Below are 22,469 nucleotides of genomic sequence, written 5' to 3'. Positions count from 1 at the left end.
AAAAAAGGGAAAAAATGTAAACATTTTTACAACTGGTCTGTGTGTTGTCAAAAGCAAGCATGCCTCTCTGCTAAACATCTGTGCGTTTCTGTGATTCCCTGGAAAGCTGTTTGGTGACTATCAAGAGACAAAACACTCAAAATGTTTGTGACATCCAAAAAAACTTAAAAGCTATTACAAGTGCCAGTTTCAAACAGGAGACTCTTGCAAATGGACTGAGCAATGCTACTTTATTCTAGAACAGAAGATTCATATCTAGATAACAGCCTTCTCTCCAGTTGCTCAGAAACTGAAAACTGCTCTAAAAGCAAACACGACTTTGAAGTAATAAAACAAGTTTTATTAAAGGTACCTCAAAATCACCTAAACGAGGAAAACCCATTTGAAAGAAGAAACTAGAACTCTGGGAGAATGGCATACTCTTCAGCACCTATGCAGTTAATTAATGCCAACATCACGCCAGTGCTGCTTCAGGAGGAACATTCTAGAAAACTGGGCATCAGCAAGTTAATTTAAAAAGAAATGCTAACCTCCCTGTCTCAAATATAGTTAAGTTGATATCAATTCCAAAGTCCCCCTGTTGGTTAATACTGACAGCATGAGCAACGGTGGACACAACTAATAATGATCAAATAAAGAAAGTAAACAAGGGTACCTTGATTCCTGGGCAATGGGCAAAAAAGGCTTCAGGACTCTGAGAATGGTAAAGAGCCCCATGGCCCACACAACCCCAAGGGGCCCGGATGGTGAGGCTCCCACAGTTGAAAAGATCGCCAGAACGGTAGCGATACTTGGCGGCTTCGTTGACAATCTGCAGAGAAAAGGGACATGCCACCGTGACTCTTTCCTGCCTAATGCATGCCCCAAAAGCATGACCTGGGTCTTCAAATGCATTCCCACTATAAAATGCAAACTGCAGAGCACAGACAATGATTGATAAGGCGGGGCGGGGCTGAGTGGGAGGGGCCGGCGTCTGAACACTGGGGGCTGACCGGAAGAGATACCCTTCCCAGCAAAGCATCAGGCAACCTACCTGATCAAAGGCAGGGAAAATATAGTCGGCAAACTGGATTTCCGCAATAGCTGTAGCACCAGTGACCGCGATTCCAATGCCAAACCCAACAATTCCTTGTTCACACAACGGGGTGTTAAATACTCTGTCTTTTCCTTTAAAAAAAAGATTAAATAAATAAAATAGGAATATAAATACCAAACGAAAGAAATGCCGCAAATTAAAGCGATGCAATATGCGTCTGAAAATAAGTGTGATGAAGAAAAATGGGACAGGTAGAGGAAATAGTAAACAGCAAAACAGCTGCTTTCAGTACATAACTATATTAAATAATTAAACATAAGAAACCTACACAAACCAAGTGAAGAAAGACTGCCACACTGAGACTGTCTGAAAGGCAAAACCCAGGTATCTGAAGGGAAAAGTGTAAAGCGTAAACTACACAGAAGGAAGTTGACATCACTCGACCAACAGCAGACATCAAGAGGAAGACACTGCCAGAGACGGTAAGGCACCATTCGTACTGTCAAAGGGTGGGCCTCACAAAGACTTCAGAAGACATGCATGCGCCAATGAGTGCCCAGCAGAACGGAATGACTGCCGTAACTAAGTTAGAACACAGGCGAGTGCATAAGTCAGCACGGGATCTTTTGAGATACTATCTGGGCAGCAACAGAAAAAACTACCATCCCCAAAAGAAAGGGGCTTTAAAAATATTCATATAACACAATAAATATGTGACTTAACTGACACACACAGTATGTCACCTACAGCACTCACTCCAGGAATACTAATACTAACAGGGATGGGCCAACCATAGGCTGGGCTATCGACCTATCTCAGCGACTGTGTAGAGAGTAAAATCGAATCCAGCATGCCTCAAAACAGAAGACTTGAATGTGGGAAAGAGACTTGTTGGGAGAAGTGGTGGGAGGAAGCCGAGAGAAAGGCGAGGGGAGAGTAAGTAGAATGCACTATGCACATATATCTGAAATGGTCAAATTACAAACTCATTAAAATTATTTTACAATGCCAACCAACCAGAGCTTCCAGGGACTAAGCCACTACCCAAAGACTATACATGGACTGACCCAGGGCTCCAACCTCATAGATAGCAATGAATAGTCTAGTAAGGGCACCAGTGGCAGGCCCTTGGTCCTGCCAAGGTTGGACCCCCAGTGCAGGGGAATGTCGGGGAGGGGGATGGATGGAGGGGAACATCCTTATGGGGGAGGGGGAGGGGATAGGGGACTTATGGACAGGAAACCAGGAAAGGGAATAACATTTGAAATGTAAATAAAGAAATATATCCAATAACAAAAATTATTTATAAGAACCATTCTGAGTTTGTTTTCTGGCCATGGTGGGATTATACTAGGAATTAGTAACAACAAGGAAATCTATATTTGGACCTGTAGAGCTCAGTGGTAGCTCAGTGGAAGGGAGGGGAGGGAGGGGAAAAGAGGGGGGGGGAGGGGGAGGGGGGAGGGTCGGGGAGGGTGAGGGGGTTGGGGGGGAGGGACTGAGAAAGCAAGCTGATTATTTTATTGTTGTTTATTGTAAAATATCCAGTATAGGCTCATATGTTTAAACACCATCACCCGACCCCACTCCCACCGGAGCTAGTGAAGAATGTGAAACCTTTAGGAGGCGGAGCCTTTCTGAAGGAAACAGGTTACTGATGACAAGCTTTAAGGCTGTGAAGTCCGTCCCCACTTCCTAGTTTCTCTCTACTTGAGTTTCGATGCAACCTGACCAGTCACCTCCTCCTCCGCCCACACCCCAACTCCTGGCACGGCACCTTCTCCGCCTACCGCCATGTCTTCCCCACTACACCAGACAGTCCGCTGAGCTGTGAGCCAAAGCAAAACCTTTCTGCCTCACGTGGTTCAATCACAGCCACAGAAGGAAAGGAAAAGGAAGGAGGAGAGGAGAAAACGGAGAGGTAAAGTTTGTGCTAGATGACTGTTAGATGGCTTACTAAATGCATCTCTACAATACATAGCTCAAAAGTGAAAAAAACTAGAAATGAGAAAAGTGTTTGAATTGAGTAACTGAACTCTGTGTCTGCACTTGTTGAACTACTGAAGTAGACTGCAGTTGCTTCTTACAAACTAACCCTCCTCTACTTAAAATTCCAGACGAGAAGTGATCAGGTTTAGAGGCACTGGAAAGCTAAAAGTGGGCATTGACTGAACACCTGAACCTTGAAAGAGACACGGAGCAAATGATCACAGTCAGGAGGCTTACCCCAAGGGACTCTCCACTCTCATTCAGAGACCACCAGAATGCAGACAGACTTAACTAATGGGTGTCAAAGAGCAGAACCTGAGGCGGATGTGTCCCTTAACAAGAAAGTATGTCCCATTCTGGCACAGACCAGCATGTTATCACTGACGCCTGGGCCTGTACAGCCCTCTACTAAACACTCATTAGAAAATAACCTCTGGGAGTTAAAGAGCTCAGCAGAAATTTCTCCTGTACCCACTAAAGAGAAATCAAGAGTATGGAATCCTAGTCTCTTTAAGTTAGGGCAACTTCATGGAGTTTAAGGAACACTATTGAATGATGAGTAGGTCACCAAAGGAAGTAAGAGGGAAATCCAAAACTCCCTAGAAGTTAATAAAATGGAAAACACAACAGATCAAACCTATGGGATACAATTAAATCAAGAAATCAGTTCCAAGGGTAGAACCTTCTAGCTACAAGTGTCTACCAAAAAAAAAAAAAAAAATCAGAGAAATCTCAGATAACTAAATGATGTCCCTGAGAAACCAAAAACAAGAAAAAAATCAGTAGAAAGACAGAAATTAATAAAATGAAAGAAAGAGAAAAAAGAGGAATCAAAGAACCAAGAGTTGGTTCTTGGATAATGTAAATAAAGTAGCCATATCCTTAAATAAACCAACCCAAAAAAGGGTAGAAACTATGGCACATGCCAAGGAAATTCAGAAAAGTCTGACCAACCTTAACACAGCCCATTGGCTAGGCATGGTCACAGAAAGCTTTGATGCCAGCATAAAGGAGGTGGAGCAGATCTTTGTGAGCTCAAGGCCAATATGGCCTACACAGCAAGTCTCAGGCCAGCTAGAGTTATGAATTGAGACCCTGTCTGAAAACAAAACAAACAAACAAAAATCATATCTCCTTAAATTGGAAAATATAAAAGAAATGAATGAATCTCTAAAAGCATATGACCTACCAAGGTGGCATCGTTTAAATACATCTAATACACCTATAAATGATGGCATCGTTTAAATGCATCTAATGTATCTATGACAAGCAGCAAGACTGAAACGAATGCGAGAACCTGAGTCGAAGCCCCAAAACCTACATTTTTTAAAGAGCAAACCATGGACCTCCATCCCTCTGCGACTTGGTCTCTTGGTGTGGATCTAGGGTCCCCTAGACCTTTACCTCACCCCTTTTCATCCATTTCTTCTAGCCTACCTCCATTTCTTTACGAGTCCTTCTGATCTACAAGACAGTTCTCTACCAGGAAACCCACAGCTGCCACACTAAGATGGGGCTCAGGTATGCTACACGTGCCCTCCTTCCCCTCTTCTCAGCAAACCTCCATCCCCTGAGACTTACTCTCCTGCTGCAGAATTAGGGTTGCTCTCCTTTTAACTGCCTTCCTTTTCAGTCATTCCTTCCAGGCCATCTCTAGGCCTTTGTGACTCCCCATCAATCCACAGAACAAGGTCTCTCTACTAGGGACCCATAACTGCATGCTTAGCTGTGAGATTCAGCACCACTCCCTACCAGGGAGCCCACAGCCACCACACTTAACTAGGATACAGTCACTCCTTCTAACCAACCTCCACACTAACTGTACTCTACCAAGAACCCACAGCTGCCACATTCGGTTAGGACCAGACTGGGGCAATAACAACCAAAGAATTAAACACCCACCCAACATAGGCAAGACCAGACTTCTATACTAAGAAATACCACAACCATCATAACTCCAGATTCTCGATCTCAGCTCAAAAACACAACATGCACAACCAAGACAATATGTCTCCCCCAGAAACCAGAAATCCTATTGCAATAGGCCCTGAGAAAAGCAACTTAGCGGAAGCACAAAACAAGAACTTCAGAACACCAATTATGAGTATGTTCAAGGACCTAGAAGAGGATATGAATACACACTTCAATGAGATCATTAAAGCAAGGTGAACAAGGCCTAAGAACTGGCATGCAAGGCTGTCCTCTGGCCTCCATACATATACACCTGCAAACACACATGTGCACACACACAAACTTCCTAACTGAAACTGGTCCAGGGCCAACCAGATTCACTGCACAATTCTACCACATCTTTAAAGAAGAATCAACAGCAGTCCCTCTTAAATGACTACATAAAATAGAAAAGAAAGGAATGCTAGGAAACTCTGTATCACCTTGCTACCACTCCCAGATAAAGGTTCAAAAAAAGAAAAAAGAAGATAAAATTATAGTTCAATATCCTCAGTGAATAAACAGGTGCAAAAATTCTTAATATAGTATTTGTAAACCAAACAAATAAGACAATGAAAAGTCCTGTCAAGGATGTGGACCGAAATGGAATAGGCAAAAATGGGAGTATCGGGGGCAGGAGGAGCTTGATAGACACCCCTCCCCCATGCAGCCTCTGCCTTCAAACCACAGCGCACATTTCATTAACACACTACTCAACTCTCAGTTAAAATTCCACTGCTTCTCAGCTACTGACAACATTTTATGACAAAAATCCAATTTCAGAAATCTGATCAGGAACCCAAACATTCAGGCACAGACCTGGTTGGTATTCAGACTCTGTTCCTATAACCCAGGATATCAGTTCATCTTGGTATGCAGAATGCACTTTCGGCTCAGTCATTCCCTCTGATTATGAGCCACAAACAGGGCAGGTGCTGGAAATGCCGACTAGACACATCCTGTACTTTGTAACTCTTAAAGGCAGCTGCAGAAATTTAAAAGAGTGATTCACAGTCATCATAATCTGCGACTGTCTTCTGAGCGCGTAACCTCTACATCTTATCAATGCCCTACTCCACTGAAAATACCTGGATAATTTGGGGGGGAAAAAAAGACTCTATTGCTTGAGTGGTAGCGAACACAAATCCCAGCTGCCTGAAGTAGAAGCCAAATCCAGCAAGTCGGAGCCTTCTTAACCACCCAGGCAGCGGCACCAATTTGCTCCTTGCAGCTTCAAGTTCCTAGGATACAGGTAGGTGTTTTTCATCTGGTAAAGAAAGTACAGCTTTCTTAGCCACTAGAAGGTAGAAAGGTGAATTTCCCAGAATTCTTACTTTAGAGGAAGCAGTTTAACAAAGGACGCTTTAAAATGCTCCAAGAGAAAGAGCCTCCATGTAATCGAAAGGTTAAAAATCTTTCAGTATTCTGCCTAATCTTGACTGGTGGTGTAGGCACTAATAAGATACACAATATTGATGACTTCCTCTCCCCTACAGTGCAGTTAACCCAATGCAAAGCCCATGGATGTAATATCCAGAGATGAACCATTGCACGCAGCAAGGGCGCTGTGAAGCAGACAGACCAAGATAGCTGCTGTCTTCCTAAAGGACTGAATTACATAAGGCTCTATTCTTATCTGCAACAGAAGAACCACGACAAAGCAGGCTAAACTCATTCACACATTTATTCCACTGCTGATCACAAAACACTGAACATTACATTAACACTTTTCTACACGTTAGGGTTGTCATAGCTTGGTTTTTATGCTCTAATTAAAAACACCATGACCAAAAGCATCCTGGGGAGGAAAGGATTTACTTGGTTTACATGCCCGGATCACAGTCCACCTTGAAGGGAAGTCAGGAAGGGAGCTCAAGGCAGGAACTGAAGCAAAGGCCAATAAGGAACTCTGTTTACTGGGATGTTCTCTCTGGCTTGCTCTGTCTGCTGTTTTTAAGCAACTTAACAGCACTTGCCCAGACTTTCCCAACACATTACTCAAGGACCCAGACACACGGACACAGACACGCACACGCACACAATTACCATCAGGCCAATCTCATGGAGGCATTTTCTCAACTAAGGTTTCCTCTTCCTATGATTCTAGAGACCAAACCTAACTAGTACTAGGTAAACAAAAAACTCATGTCCCTGCCTCATGGGTGAGGCTTATACAGACAATAGAAACTACAATAAAGAACAATTAAGTAGATATGCGGTCTGTTTATAGCCCTGAGTGTTGTGCGGGACAGCCAAGAAGGGAGCGGATAATAGGGAGTTGGAACTAACGTTGACAGCCATAGTTAATCTTCACTGTCAACCCGACTGCATTACCAGCATCAAGTAGACAGAGGCAAACTTCTAGATGCACTAACCACGGCATGGGAGCATCCCAAGGGCTGGGGTCTCAGACAGAAGGGATGAAAAGAGGAAGCTTAATAGTGGCCTGACCCTTCTCTCTGCTTCCCATCTGCTAAGATGTGAAGCGCCATGCTCCTCCACCAGCTCCCGCCATGACAATCTCTGACTCACCTGAGCCCAAGCAATCACAGGCCGAGCCCTCTGGAACCATGAGCGACAGCGCATCTCTCTGTCTAGGTCATGCTAGTGCAAGATGAACTAACACAGGGGCTGAGAGAGGAAAGACCTTGAAGAAATCGCTTCTGCCTATCAGAGAAAGGGTACGAGGAAGAACCAGGGATCTGAACACAAAACTGTGGCAGAGTTAAAGCCACAACATAAGGGAGAGGCTGCAGAGCAGCGTGGAGCAGGCAGGGCCTCCGAGGCCCTCCGTCTTGGTTTCTTTCCCTATTGGTGTAATCAAATACTCTAACAAATGCAACATAAGAGGGAGACGGTTTATTATTGCTCACAATCCCAGGCTATAGTCCATCACGGCGGGAAGTCACAGCAGAAGGAACCTGAGGGAATGGAATGGGTCACATTCTACTCATGATTAAGAAGCAGAGAATGAGAACTACATGGTAACGTTGGGCTCACTCTCAACTTACAGAGGCCAGGGTTCTGAGGACTTACAGTGTCCCATCCAAAATGAATACCATTTGCCCACATTAATTCATTACCACAATCAAGATAATCCCCACAGGCAAGCCCTGAGGCCCATCCCCAAGGTGAGTACAGGTCTGGTTCCCAGCACTAACCATCCAGCACGGCCTCGTGAACCCTTTTCCTGAGGATGAGTCAGAAGGCAGTGGGATAAACAGGAAATGACAGAGCAAAGCCGGGCCACCCTGAGTGTCATTTCATAGCTATCTTTCTGGTTGGCATTCAGTGAGTAGTCTGTAAACAGCAAAGGAAGTCACTGCAAGATGGACTGCAGCATACCGTGACACTAAAGTGAGAGGCAAGACTGGGAACAGCAGAGAAAGAAGGTGGGCAGAACAGGAAGGCCTGGATGAGTTCTAAAACTTGAGTCAAAGGATTCACTGATGAAAGGATCCGCAGTCTGAGTCAAAGACACACAAAGGATACTCAGAGCCTTGGGCCTGAGTAACATTAGAGACACCACAGCCAATAAGTGAGGCCGAGGAAGGAAAAATAGATACAACGCTACATAAAGGCTTCTGGAGATGAAACACAAAGGTTTGTTTCGAAAATGAATGCCGTGCGTTGGGCACTCAGGTAGAGTATCATAGGACTGTCGAATAGAAGTTAGAAGTATTTGGCATAAGTAACCTTACATATTAAAGACATAAGATGGGATATAATTACTGAGTGAGTGTAGGGGGCAAAGTGAGTAAAGAAATGGACAGAAGCAGTGGCTGGTGTCTTAGTTAGGGTTTGTATTGCTGTGATGAAACAGGATAACCAAAGCAGCACCGTGATCAAAACCATGGGAGGAAAGGGCTTATCTCCTCTGACTGATTCCAGGTAACAGTTCATCACTGTAGGAGGTCAGGACAGGAGCCTGGAGACAGGAACTACTCACAGACTGACTCTTAACACCCAGCCTAGTCTACACAGGGAGCTCCAGGCCAGCCAGAGCCACAACATGAGAGCCTGTCTCCAAAACAACTTAAGGTAGAAGAAATAACAAATTTTCGGGTTAACAGAAATGATCGGCAGAGAAAGGGACAGTGGTCCAAGGAAAAATGAAAGACATAGAGAATAACTTGGACCATGACTCAGGTGACAGGGAAGGCTCAACGGTACCCTGGCATCCCTCAAGCCAGAATGAAAGGAAGCACACAAGCACTGAGGCCCACACAGGGACGCAATCAGCAAGGAGAGAAGGGCCTGCCCAAGTTCTCTTATCAAGAAGATAAGTGGCACCTCCTTATCTTCTAAGTAAAATCCTAAACTAGACCCGGCTCTCTTTTTTGGTACTAAGAATCAAACTAAGGGCCTCATGTATACTAAACAAGTGTTCTCACACCCACAAAACAGATTATTAGCCGAGGGAAGAGGAGGAAGGCAGTATTGAGGAGAAGAAAGAATGAAACAGAATAGAACACACCCGGAGTTAGGCAGCAAGGGTGGTCCTTGAAGATCACCACCAGCCTTGAGCCCAAACTGGATGTAATGGCTTGTTTTTCAACAGTGGCACCCAGCTCCATGACCTTAGGATTTAGACAGCAAGGTAGATTTAGCTAGAACTGGATCCCAACAAGCAGAATTGTATAGAATTCAAGATGAGGATAAAAAAGAAGACAGAACATCAGAGAAGACAGAAACAAGAGAGGGGAGACTTGTGGCTTTAAGAACCAGTTATGCAGGACTTGGTAGGTGGCTCAGTGGTAAGAATTCTCCCAGATGACCCAAGTCCAATTCCCAGCACCCACATGCTGGCTCACAACTGTCTATAACACTAATTGCAGGTAATTCAACTCCCTCTTCTGGTTCCCACTGGGACCAGGCTCACATGTGATGTACACAGATGCTCGTGAAACACCCACACACCATTTTTTAAATATTTACGTTTATTATATGTATGGGCATTTTGCCTGCATATATGTCTGTGCGCTATGTGCATGCCTGGTGCTTTCAAAGGCCAGAGAAGGTATCAGATCATTGGGAATTAGAGGCGCAATGGTTATAAGCTGCCTTGTGGGTACTGGAAATCAAGTCTGTGTTCTCTGGGAAAGCAGTCAGTCCGCTTGACCACCAAGCCATCTTTCCAGCCTGTAACAGAAGATGTTTACAATCTACAAGAGCCGATGAAGTCTCAGCACGGAGAGGGCAAAAAAGTCCCACCCCTGGCGGAGGAACCACTGGCAAGCGATGGCTTCTGTGAAAGGGTGAGTCTGTTTTCTTTAAGGGTGTGGCCTCTAAGAGGTCACCCATGTCCAAGCCAGGCTTCACACTCAAGGATATTTGGGGAGCATATATCAGACTCCATGGACATAAAAAAAAAAAAGAAAAGAAAAAGAAAATACAAAGTCGGATGAGTGGAGAGAAGATGGCAGGGGAGGGAATGGATATGATCAAAATACAGTGCATGAAATTCTGAAATGATGAAGAAAGTATTACTTATTTCAAAAGAAATAATAATTAAAAGAAAATCAAAAGATTGCTGGAGTGGCAGTCCTAGGATCAGGGAGCTGGAGAAGTTCAAGATTTGGGGATGCTTCAAAATGAGATTTTAGAGAGAATATACTGCCACCAGTGGGAAGAAGAATGAGCGTCATCTGAACGTGACGAGCAGGGGAGCCAGAAGGAAAACAAATAAGAAATGAAGAGACCGGGATGTTGGGGAGAGACGATGGAGAGTGACAGTAGAAGTCGCCCTCAGCAAGGACTGGTCAGGGCCAGCAAATGACAAGGGTTCACCACACATGCTTATTGTTCAACACACATGGCAACCAGTTAATAGATGTTTGTTTTTAAAAGATAAATTAGGTAACAGGGGCTACACTTGCCTTTAGAAGTACACTTTATTAGCTTATCCCATTTTTTTAAGATTTATCATTTTTCTTGTTTGTATATTTTGTGTATGTCTGTGTGTGTCTGCACAAGTGAGTGCAGGTGCCCTCAGAGACCTGAAGAGGGCATCGGGCCCTCTGGAATGGGAATTAAAATCAATTCTGAGTGCCCGATGTGGGTGGCTAGGAACCAAGCCCTGATCAGTGTTCTTAACTGCTGAACCGCCTCATAAGCCTGCCCTAGGTTCTGCAACAACAACTTACTTCAGCCTTTTGAAACCTAGAACCAAGTTCCTTTGAGTTCGTTACTCCTAGGCAGTGTACATGTGGTAATGTAAAAGTCTCACACAGCTGTCCTCTGTGTGGCTTAGCAAGCACCAGAACTGCTGATCTCTGAAACGTGGGATCTATTCATCTGACTGATAGCTAGTATGTGGGATGAGTTGAAACCGTTATCTTTCCAAGCCTCTGAGGCTCAGGGAGAGTCACATGATAGTCCTATATACCACATTGTCATGGATATAATTATTTACTTTAGATATGTTACTTCAGATGAAGGAAAACCATACCTCCCCTGAAACAGCCCCAGCACTCACCATCTTTAACTGGGTCAGGAAAAAAAAGGAAACATTACACGTACTTCTTCACATGTAAATCAAATTAACACTTAGGGCAATTGGGGTAGGGTAGCTCAAGTGGAGGACACCCATCTATGATGTTTGATCTCCAAAACCAAAAACTTAAAATACAGTTAAAAAAAAAAAAAAAGCAATTGACATTTCAGATAAAAACATAGCTACAGAAAACTAGAGTAAAAGAGGGAAATGTCCATGCCTGTCTTAGGTAGGGTTTTACTGCTGTGAACAGACACCATGACCATGGCAAGTCTTATAAAGGACAACATATATTTGGGACTGGCTTACAGGTTCAGAAGTTCAGTCTATTATCATCAAGGTGGGAGCACGGCAAGCATAGTGTAGACAGAGCTGAGAGTTCTACATCTTCATCTGAAGGCTGCTAGTGGAAGACTCACCTCCAGGCAGCTAGAATGAGGGTCTTATAGCCCATGCCCACAATGACACACTTACTCCAACAAGGCTACACCCTCTACTAGTGCCACTCTCTGGCCCAAGCATATACAAACCATCACAATGCCACATGATTTACATTTGGCCATGTCTCCTTACATTTCAGACTACATCCTTGTATAACTTCACAGTCTCAGAAAGAAAGAAGAAAGGAAGGAAGGAAGGAAGGAAGGAAGGAAGGAAGGAAGGAAGGAAAGAAAGAAAGAAAGAAAGAAAGAAAGAAGGAAAGAAAGAAAGAAAGAAAGAAAGAAAGAAGGAAAGAAAGAAAGAAAGAAAGGAAGGAAGGAAGAATGGAAGGAAGGAAGAAAGAAGGAAAATAAATCACATGGAATATCAGCTCCCCACTGTCCCATTGACTTCACATTCATGGAAAACCATACATCAGGTCACAGCACCCCTTCCTGATAGTATTCCTTTGTAAGAGACACAGGACTCGGAAGCTCTGCCTTCCCAGTAGGGCACTGTCATAAAGACATCAATCTATCCAATGCCAAACATCAAAATAAAACCAGCAGTTGATGTCTGCTGCTGAAGGGTAGAGAGGGTCAAAGCTGAGTTCCACAGTGAACCCTGTCCTCAACCCAACACACAAAACACTGCGCAAAGAAGAAACAGCTAGAGAAAGAAAAGGACCATGATGACCGCTGGTCAATCACCTCCGGGGAATCAGAACTCAGTGAACCCTCACTCTCCTCTGTTCCTACTCAGTTTTCAGAACCCGCCCTTAATTTTAGAGTTTACTTTGAAACAAAGTGCCCCTGTGAGTTCTTGAAGCCACCTGAGATAAAATTAAAATTGTCTTTTCCCATAAAATTTTCTGAAAATGCAGAACTAGAACTAGCCCTCTCTAAGCAGCTTCTCTATCCTCAGTATCCAGATTTCAGTAGACCAAAACATCCTTTCAAAGAAGAGCTTAGTTATGGTTTCCAATGCTGTGAAGAGACACCACGACCATGACAACTGTTATAAGGACAACGTTTAATTGGGACTGGCTTACAAGTTCAGAGGTTCAGTCCATTACCACCATGGCAGGAGCATGGCAGCATCCAGGCAGGCATGGTGCTAGAGAAGGATCAGAGATTAGAAGGCAGCAGGAAGAAAGTGAGACACTGGGCCTGGCTTGAACATCTGAGACCCCAAAACCCACCTTAGGGACACACTTCTTCCATCAATGCCACACCATCTAAGACTGCCTGTGGGCCTCCAGGAATCATTTTCATTCAAACCACCACAACAGACAACTTAAGCACCATCTGTTCCAGGGCACTTGTGGGAGGGAAGACCTGAATATATGTGACTAAGGCATAAAACAAATCGGAGAACTAGGAGTCATTACAGATACAATTTTTTAAATGCTTGATTTATTTTTAATTATGTACAGAATGTGGTGTTGGTGTTGAAAGGGGGTGGTGCACAGGAATGTAGTCACCTGAAAAAGCCAGAAGAGGCTGACAGATAATTGGAGCTGAAGTTATTGGTGATTGTGAGCCGCCCACCTGACATGGTTACTGGGACCCAAACTAAGGTCCTCTGCAAGAGCAGTAAGCACTGAGAACTACGAAGCCATCTCTCCAGCTCCCACATAGGCACAATCTTAACAATAAGAAAAGGAATGTGGTATCTTTATCATCTTTGTCACAGACTTTCTGGAATATGTTGTGACTTGATTTTTTCTTGGTTTTACATTTGTCCTCCAAAGCTTTGATAAGGAGGAAAAGCATTTCTCAGGGTGGCCTAAGGCCAATGCAAAACTAATCTAGATCATTCTGCAACCATGAATTAAATGTTCTTTTTCCTAATATTAAAAACAGAAAATGCAATATTCTTAAAGAATTTTTTTTCATTCTAAAATAAATGGGATGTGACCATATAATTTATCTTCCAACTGGAACACTTCTCAGGGTGCTGGGTATTATTTAAGGAAAAAGAAAAAAGATATTAATTATCTTCAAAAGCTGCTCTAGACAAAAAGCCCCAGGTAACAAAGACTCCCAGCCTCTTCATTATTAAACGTCAGTGACAGCAACACCCATGAAAACTAATAAGGGGGAATGGGGTGTTGGCTTTCTCCGAGAGCTGCTCATTACCCAGTCCTAGAAATGAAGAAGAGAAGAGGAACAAGCAACCATGGAGGTTCCGTAGTCGGTACCAGGGTGCTCACTAGGACTCCCAGATGAAGCTCTCCCGCTGTGTTCCTTTGGCTGCTAAGTGGGAAGCATCAATTGTCAGCCCTTCCTCTGAGGACTGTTCCAGCAACAGCAACTCGTCCAGCCTGAGGCCATGGGTGGCAACCCACACACACTGCGGAATCTTATCAGGGGACAGTTGGGGTCAACTCAGAAGTCACTCGGACTGCACATCTCATGGAGCTGGCTGTGGATGCCATGGGTCCTACACCGTGCCTGGCCATCTCCCACTGCCCCACTCTGCTTTCAACGGGTGACAACATTGTTTTTGCCAACCTAGAACGTGCCAAGTTCCATGGCTCAAAGTGTAGGAAGTTCACTTGTATTTATGCTAAGATCACAAGCCTTCAAAACACAAACTTCCGGGAAGCCATCGCTGCAAATGACTGTGAGCCTTGTGCTGGAGAGTCCACATCTTATCCACACCACTCGGACAAGTCTGCCACTGTAAGGGGAAATTCAGTCAAACAGGGGCAAATGTATATGCTCAGGACATGTACAAAAACACAAATGTCCCTTTGAGATAAAGAAGTCTGTAATTCTAGCTGTGCACACAACAGCGCTGTAAACCAGAAAGGCCCAAATCAATTCAAATCAATTCCAATGAATGACAAGGAAAGAAAGCCATAAGCTTTTCTACTGACAACACAGACTCCATCCCGTCAACCTTTGGAAATGGAATGGAGTACAACGCCTTAAGCTTAGCAGTTATCTGATACTGGGTAAATGAACAACAGGCTTCTGTACACCAGGTACTGGAGATTAAGACAACCGTGTCTGTGGAACTCACATAATAGATGCCCACATCCCACCAAGTCCTAAAACAAACAGATATGGCAACAAGGCAGACAGGAGTTCAGCTGAATGCCTAAGTGGGAAATTAAGGGAGTAATACACACATGAAATATTTAATTTAAATTATGGGAGATGGGACAACAAAAAGACCACAGTTGCTAGGTGTTGGTGGCTCTCGCCTTTACTCTTAGCGTTCAGGAGACAGAGGCAGGCAGAACTCAGTGAGTTTGAGGTCAGCGTGGTCTACAAAGTGAGTTCTAGGGCAGCCAAGCCTGCACAGAGAAACCCTCCCTGGAAAAACAAAACATTCCAAGAACAACAAAGACCACACAGTCACTGAAGCATATAGTTAAAAACTTACCCAACCTTTTTCTAGTACATAGAACGGTATTTAGGACAAATGGAGTGCAAAAGAGGATACTTACATGCCCACAATGTGCTTACATGCCACATACTCAAATCAGTAGTAAAATGTGTACAAATTACACTTGGCAACAATGTAGATTCAGGTCTAATTCCACAGTTAGTCTCTCTGGTTTGTTTGGGGTTTTGTCTATTTACGTTAATCACAGTAAGGGAGGAAAAAAAAAAAGATTAAAAATTCATGATTACACTTACGAGGATTCCTGAAGATTCAAATGTGTTGTCGCAAGAAAGAAGGCAGGTAGAGGATCAGTGAAACGATGCAATGAGCTGTAAATGTTACAACTGGGCATGCAAAGGGAGCAAAAGAACAAGTTACAGAATCCTAGATCTAAGTCGGCCTACCTACCAGTCCCAGGTTCTTCAGGTACAAACAAATTCACTGACATATCACTTGCCCAGAGTCCACCCCGTGCCTGATCCCCTCAACCACAAAAATGCTGTCCCTAAATTTCCTGTTGCAAGCTACTCAACTCATAAGTGCTTAAAACCTATCAAATTAGACCCTAATTATCTGGCTACAGCTACAGATACAAAATAGTTTTTAAACACTGACTCCAAATGTCATAGGTCTCTGTGAGCAATGTCCTAAAACTCTCTCAGATGTCTCTCCAAAAAGTTCAAGCAAACAGACAGTTCATTTAAACTTTTACAGTATGTGGCCTAGTTACCAACAATAAAATAAAACACAAAGAGTCTTCAAACACAAAACAATGTTTAAAATGGTCAAGGAAACCCTTAATGAGAGCATGTTTTAAACAACCTTTCCAAAAAGGCTTGATTTAATAGTGAGTGCACAAGACTGCAGTGCTGGTAATCCTGCAGAAATGTTAGCAGCTGTGTTCCAGAGATGGACACACACCTACCTCTCCTTTGGCCAGAATTAAGATGCCATGGTTGTAAAGTATCAGGATATTTTTATACAACCTGCTTTCATGGGGGCAAAGGTGGGCTGGGCATAGTAGATCACATCTAAGACCTTGGGCTGAGACAGGAGGATAGAGAGTTCAGGGCCTGCCTAAGCTACTGAGGAAGTTCAGGGCCAACCTGGGCAACGTTGTGAGACCCTAACTCAGAATACAAAATGGTAGGGTTGGGGATACAGCTTAATGGTACAGTGCTTGCCTAGCACTTGGAAGGACTTAGTTTCCTTTCTCAAAACCAGAAAACAAAGGGGTTGGGGAGAAGACAGACTGGTACAGAAACAACTTCAGGTTCAGAGTCTCTGAAATCTCCACCCACCCTAACACGTGCATAATTTAGCAAATAACAGAAATTATAATGCAGTGATAATCGGAGAAAGTTGAGCTGCATTCAACATTTCCTGCCTAAAATCAGGCTTAGTACAGCAGTTCAAAGCGGAACATGCTGAGTGATGTTTTGTACCTGTGTGAAGATGTGTCTCTGTCCTTCCTTACCTAGATGAGGCACTTTCTATAATAAAATAAAAGGCCCATGGCCAAAGCAAAAGGCAGGATAGCAAGGTGGGACACCTGGCAGAGAGAGGAACTCTGAGAAGGAGTCAGGCAGGGAGGAAGTCAGACGTGGACATAAAACTGAGGAGAGGTAACCAGCCATGAAGCAGAACTTAGATTAGTATAAACAGGATAAATGAGTTTCAAGCGAGTTGGGAACAAGCCAAGGCTAAGGCCAAAACCATTTTAAGTAAAATTAAGTCTCCATATCATTATTCAGAACTCAGATGGGACAAAAAAAGCGCATACAGTTACGGGGACCTTCAGAGTCAGAATGTGGCGGGGGTTTAAATATGGCTCTAACAACTTCTCGGCCAAGTGATCTTGCACCATGCTTCAATTTTCCCATCCATAAGTTAGGATAAAGAAGAATGGATGGGGTGATCTAAGGGGAAAAAAAGCAAGCCACAGCAAGTGGAGCACTGTCATCTAGGCACTGGGGAGAGAAAATGTGAGAAACGATGTAGAACTGTGGGGTAGCCTAGTGAAGAGGCGTGTGGAGCTGAGGCTTCTCTGACACTGAGAAGTATTGGGGCACACAGTCCTGAAGGGCCCCAGACCTCGGCTGGAAAAGGCCAATCAGCACTGACTACATGCTGCCTGTCCCCAGCTGTGACAAAGTTCAACCTCATGTCTGTGGCACCGGAGGCATCAATGAGACGCGCTCAAAGGAAACCCACAACAACACGGAAAAGCATCTAAACCTAGAGTCACAAATCCTGCTTAGCCGAGAAGCCGCCTCCGGAAGACTCTGACACTAACACTGGTGCACTAGAGTCTTTAGGAGGTGGGGCCTGTTAGAAGGAGGCTGGGTGACTAGGGGTATACCCTGCAAGGGAGGAACCTTAAGACTCTAGCCCACGGTTTTTCAACCTGTGGGTCACAACCCCTTTGAAGGTCAAACAACCCTGTCGTGGGAAAAGCACAGATATTTCCATTATGTAACACAAATCACGTAATTCTAGTTATGGAGTAGCAACAAAAATAATTTTAGACTTGGGGAGCACCACAACATGAGGAACTGTATTAAAGGGTCACAGCATTAGGAAGGTAGAGAAGCACTGGGCTAGCCCTTTTCTCTCACACTTTACTTCCCAGACACCGTGACATTGAGATGACCGTTTCTCCTTGGCTCCATGTCCTCATACCACCGTAGGCCCAAAGGCACCATAAACAAGGCCAAAATGAGCCTCCCCTCCTTTCAAGCTCATTTCCCGAAGGCTGAGTCACAGGAGCAGAATCTAACATTGTCCCATTGATAGGACTGGGTTATAAGGAGGCTGCCTGTCACCTTCGTCCGGATATCATGTGGGCAAGCACTGTCAGAGTGGGGCTGTAAGCGAGAGGCTCAGCCATGAATGAATGTGTGTAAAAGCAAGATGGAGGACAAGCATGAGGAGTGAAAAGCAACTCAGAATTAAAGACGATCAGTGATTGATGCCGCTACCGTGTGTCTGCAAAAACCTGGGCACCACACAAGCCAAGAGCTGAAAGAGAGGTACACAGAGCCCCCTGAGCACAGGAGAAAGAGCAGAGATCCTGGCAGACAGGCAGGTCCCGTTAGGCTAGGTCCCTTTCTGTGCCTCAAGGCACTTGAGCAACCTAATGTCTAATGGCTGAGCGACACGCTGCTTGCCACACACTTGAGTAAAAACATTATGCTGAGGTGGTCCACATGGGAACAGCATGAAGGCGAGGCTGGCATGCCAGGGCCCTGATCAACTTCAGGAATTCTCCAGCAATGGTTCTGATGCAGCCTGTGATCCCACAGAGGCTCCATCAACTGCTAGGGCTCACTCCGACTGCGTTGTAGGCTGGAACTTTGCTTCTGTGCATGAACTGATTGTGACGAAAGGAGGTGACGTTCTCGTTTTTTGATGAGATCGTAGCATTGTGAATGACTCTGAGGAGAAAAACTTCAGGCTAATGTAATGGCCTGGGTTTCAGAGAATTCAGACTATTACAACCTTTTAAGCTTCAGAAACTTGAAAAGAAAAAACACAAAATTTCATTTCAGTCAAGATGACTTGCTTCAGTCAAACCAATGGAAAGAGACAGGAAGAGGAAACTGGAGAGAGCTCTTTTGTCTTTTTGCTGAAGTGGAGACAAGACTAGAGCCTGCTAAACACACATTCTACCACTAAGACACGGCTCAAGCTTGGCTACTGTGTCTTTTACTAAGACCAAATGGATACGTTTAATGGTGGGATAATGTGAACTTCCCCGGTGCACTTAACTCAAATGTATTCACAAGGCCTAGGGAAGTATCTCACTGGTAATGTTCTATCTCCCCTCCCTTACACAAGGCCCTGGGTCCTATCCCTAGCGTAAGGACTGTGGGGGTTGGGGCTAACATTGGAAATTAGAGAAATTCACCCTGGAAACGTTAATTTTTCAAATAAATGTACGCATAGCCGATTCTGATAAATAGGTTCCAGGAAAGGATGGGAAGGTATTTCTGAATGAACTGTGGCTGTTTCACGGTGGCTAACTAAACCAAACCCATCTTTCCATAAACACCAAAGACAGATTTGTATCATCCCTGTGATAGCAGCTGGAATGTAAGGGCAAACCAACTTCATTTTTCTTTTTACTCTCCCTTCATTTATATGGAAATGAGATGTTTCCGAAAATGTATCTGTACCCAGTACCTACGTCAACAGCAAAGCTCCACGCACACAAATTCCTCCAGCTGATTCTTGACTGTTAAGGGAAAACAGCCAGGCAGCAGCATCTGAAACCCGTGTGCGTCATTCACCAAGAAGGACATTACCAAGCTGTCAATTTCCATTAACCTGCCTTGCTTTAAAAATAGCCTAAACTTCCCTATCTAAATAGGATGCTGCCCTTTTCTCCGAAGCGAAGGGAACAGGACACGGAAGTATAAAAAATAAATGAGCTTTTCCCCCTTTGTAAACAGGAGAAGGTTGACAGCAAACCAATTCTACATCCAAACTGAAGAGCTATTAATAAAATAAAGCACAAGAAAATGAAGAATCCATTTTAAACAGAAAATAAACAATGCTCTTCAAATATCATTGGCCATTTTTTAAAAAAGATCTGTCGGTTTCACTGATGGGGACAAACTCAAGGCAAACATGTGAGCAAAATTAAACACAATTTATTCCATAATTATGATCTTTAATATAGCCCCAAGACAGCACAGTGTAAAAATGTCCCCGAAGAACTGATGTTTGGCCAAAGAGGGGAAAAAAAATAGTTTTAAACAATATAAATTATTCTTTCTCCAAATCTGAAGTGTTTTCTAATTTTTATAGCTTAGCACATCATCATTTCCTAAGCTAGCTCCAGATATTTTTTTCCCCTAAAATCAATTACAGCCAACAAATCCTACAGCCCATTCCTACAGCCTAATTGCTTGCAGAGAGCACTTTTCTGTTTTATATTCCAGTGAGCAGATAACTATAGAATCAGAAAAACATCGACAGGGGCTGGACAGATGACTCAGAGGTTCAGAGCACTGGACATCCTTCCTGAGGACCCAGGTTCAACTCCCAGTGACCACATGGAAGTTCACAGCTATCTGTAACTCCAGTCTCAGAGGATCTGATGCCTTCTTCTGACCTCCAAGGTCACCAGATACATGTGGAGTACACAGACATACACAGAGACAAAACATTCATATATATAAAATTAAAATAACAGTCGAAAGAAAAGAACCCATAGATGTTATCAAAAAAAAAAAGCAGAAACTGGGCAAGAGAAGTCATTAATCAAACTAGCAAATGCTTTACTCCACTGGGTGGGAAACATATTTTCCCCGTTTTTATTTCAGATAACATGTATGTTACTGTGTGTTAGCTTTGCCCACATATTCATATATTCACACATCCAAGCAATGCTGAAGCTTGTCAAAAACAGAATAACACAGTGAGGCCTTGTTAATGTTAATGATGGCCATCGGCTCAAGTAATTATCCAGGGCACAATCAAAACCTAGGACCTGGGTTTGAAAATAGTCCTAAGCAATGGAGAGAAATGGCAAAGCCGATTCACTGCATGTACTCAGAGGTCCGCCAACCCCCCACCCCCACCCCCCGTCCATCAGAAGTTACTCCCAACACAGAACATGCTCTATCTGCTAGATCGGGACTTTATTTCCTTTATCTGCACTAAGTCACGACAACTGGCTTTCCATTCTGCCATTCATTCAATCACTGCTTGTGTCTGACTGTTGTGGGCACTGTGGGACGTGAAGGCAAACGGTATGGGTAAGAAACAGGCAGACTGACTCATAAAAACCATGTTAGATACAGCTAGAAGAGACCGTTTGGGAGGGTTATTTAGAGGTGTCAAAGGCCATGGGGCAGGGTCTTGAAACAGGTTGGATCTGAGGCAGAGGCTCCGAGAAAGCAGACAGGAAGACTGGATGCAATTAAGGCCTTGAGGGTTGGAGTGGAATGAAAGTCTAAAGCTTGAAGCTGAAGCCATATTGCTTTAGACTCTAATGTTAGCTAAGAACACATCATTGATAGACTCGGGGTGGGGATTGGGCAGGGGGAAATTTTAAAGAAGGAAATGTTGACCAAAGCTGTACTTGGGGAAAATTAACCTCACTGATGAACTAAATTAGGAAGGTGAAAATAAGATTTCTCATGGTCCGAGGCCTGGAATCATTCTGAAGATCTATGCAGGCTCTGAGAGTCAGGTAGATCTTAGAGGTCACTATCTAGAATTAAACACAGCAGAAAGGCTTCCATGTTGGTCCCCAGACAGCCAGCAATAGAAAAAAAGGGATGTCACTTGAAGAAGAGAATAGAGACATTTCTTTAAGTGTCAGAGACATTTGGGGAGTGTGGACTTTAGGTTTTTTTCTTTTTGGGATAATAATATAAAATAATAATATAATTCCATCACACAAACCCTTCCCCTTTCTTCTCTCCAAACCCTTATACCCTTCCATGATCTCTTGTAACTCATGAACTCTTCCTTTGGTAACTGTATGTACACATGTGTGCGTGTGTGGTTACTTTTTCCCCCCCTAAATACATACACACAGCTCTCGGTCTATAACATGTTACTTGTATGTATGTTTTCAGGGCTGACTACTTGCTATTAGATATTGATAATTGATAGGCTCATCCCTGAGGAAGACTGTTGTTTAAGCATGAGCCCAGTCAGTTCCAAATCCGACACACAGCTAAAGCAAACCAGGATACAGACTCTGACCCAGTGTTCTGAGATTAAAGAAAGCTCCATTCATCTTCCATGACATGAGAGGACTTAGTCATAGCGTCTTGAAGCCTTAGTACTCTAGCCTATTTCTGACCATACTTTTCCATTAAAAACTGCCTTCATTTGGGTCAGCCAGTCATCAGTGACCTCTGGTGGGCTCAACGGAAATGTCTCAGCCTACCCTCCATTTATTATTTCACCCCTCACTATTTTCCCAGCCTCATCCTCCCCATTTCCCTGAACTCACAATTCCTATCAGTTTACCCTGACCGACTCCATCTTCATCCTTCCCTGCTGTCTTCCCAACAGGGCCAAAGACTCACACTTCTCAAACAGGAGTCACAACAGCTGCACTTTCCAGAAATAAAAATTCTCCATATCACCTCAGATCTACAAGTTAGATGTCCTGGAGACTAGGTTCCTACAATCTGGGTCCTCAAAAACCTTCCG

At 43.8% G+C, this 22,469-nt stretch overlaps 1 protein-coding gene across 2 annotated transcripts in view; it reads right to left on the bottom strand.

The window, feature by feature from the left end:
* Positions 1-22,469, bottom strand: part of Bckdhb (branched chain keto acid dehydrogenase E1 subunit beta) — a 188,081-nt gene that overhangs the window by 141,010 nt on the left and 24,602 nt on the right. For both annotated transcript variants that reach the window (XM_032909458.1, XM_032909459.1), the window contains 2 exons: positions 1,034-1,167; positions 656-811 (listed from right to left, as the gene is read on the bottom strand). In XM_032909458.1, coding sequence (XP_032765349.1) covers positions 656-811; positions 1,034-1,167 — 290 coding nt within the window. The remainder of the gene's footprint in view (positions 1-655; positions 812-1,033; positions 1,168-22,469) is intronic.

The sequence above is a fragment of the Rattus rattus genome, chromosome 8 (assembly GCF_011064425.1).
Source record: "Rattus rattus isolate New Zealand chromosome 8, Rrattus_CSIRO_v1, whole genome shotgun sequence".
Taxonomy (NCBI): Eukaryota; Metazoa; Chordata; class Mammalia; order Rodentia; family Muridae; genus Rattus; species Rattus rattus.
Note: the sequence above shows the minus strand (reverse complement) of the source record. Positions and strands in the feature narration are given on the sequence as shown.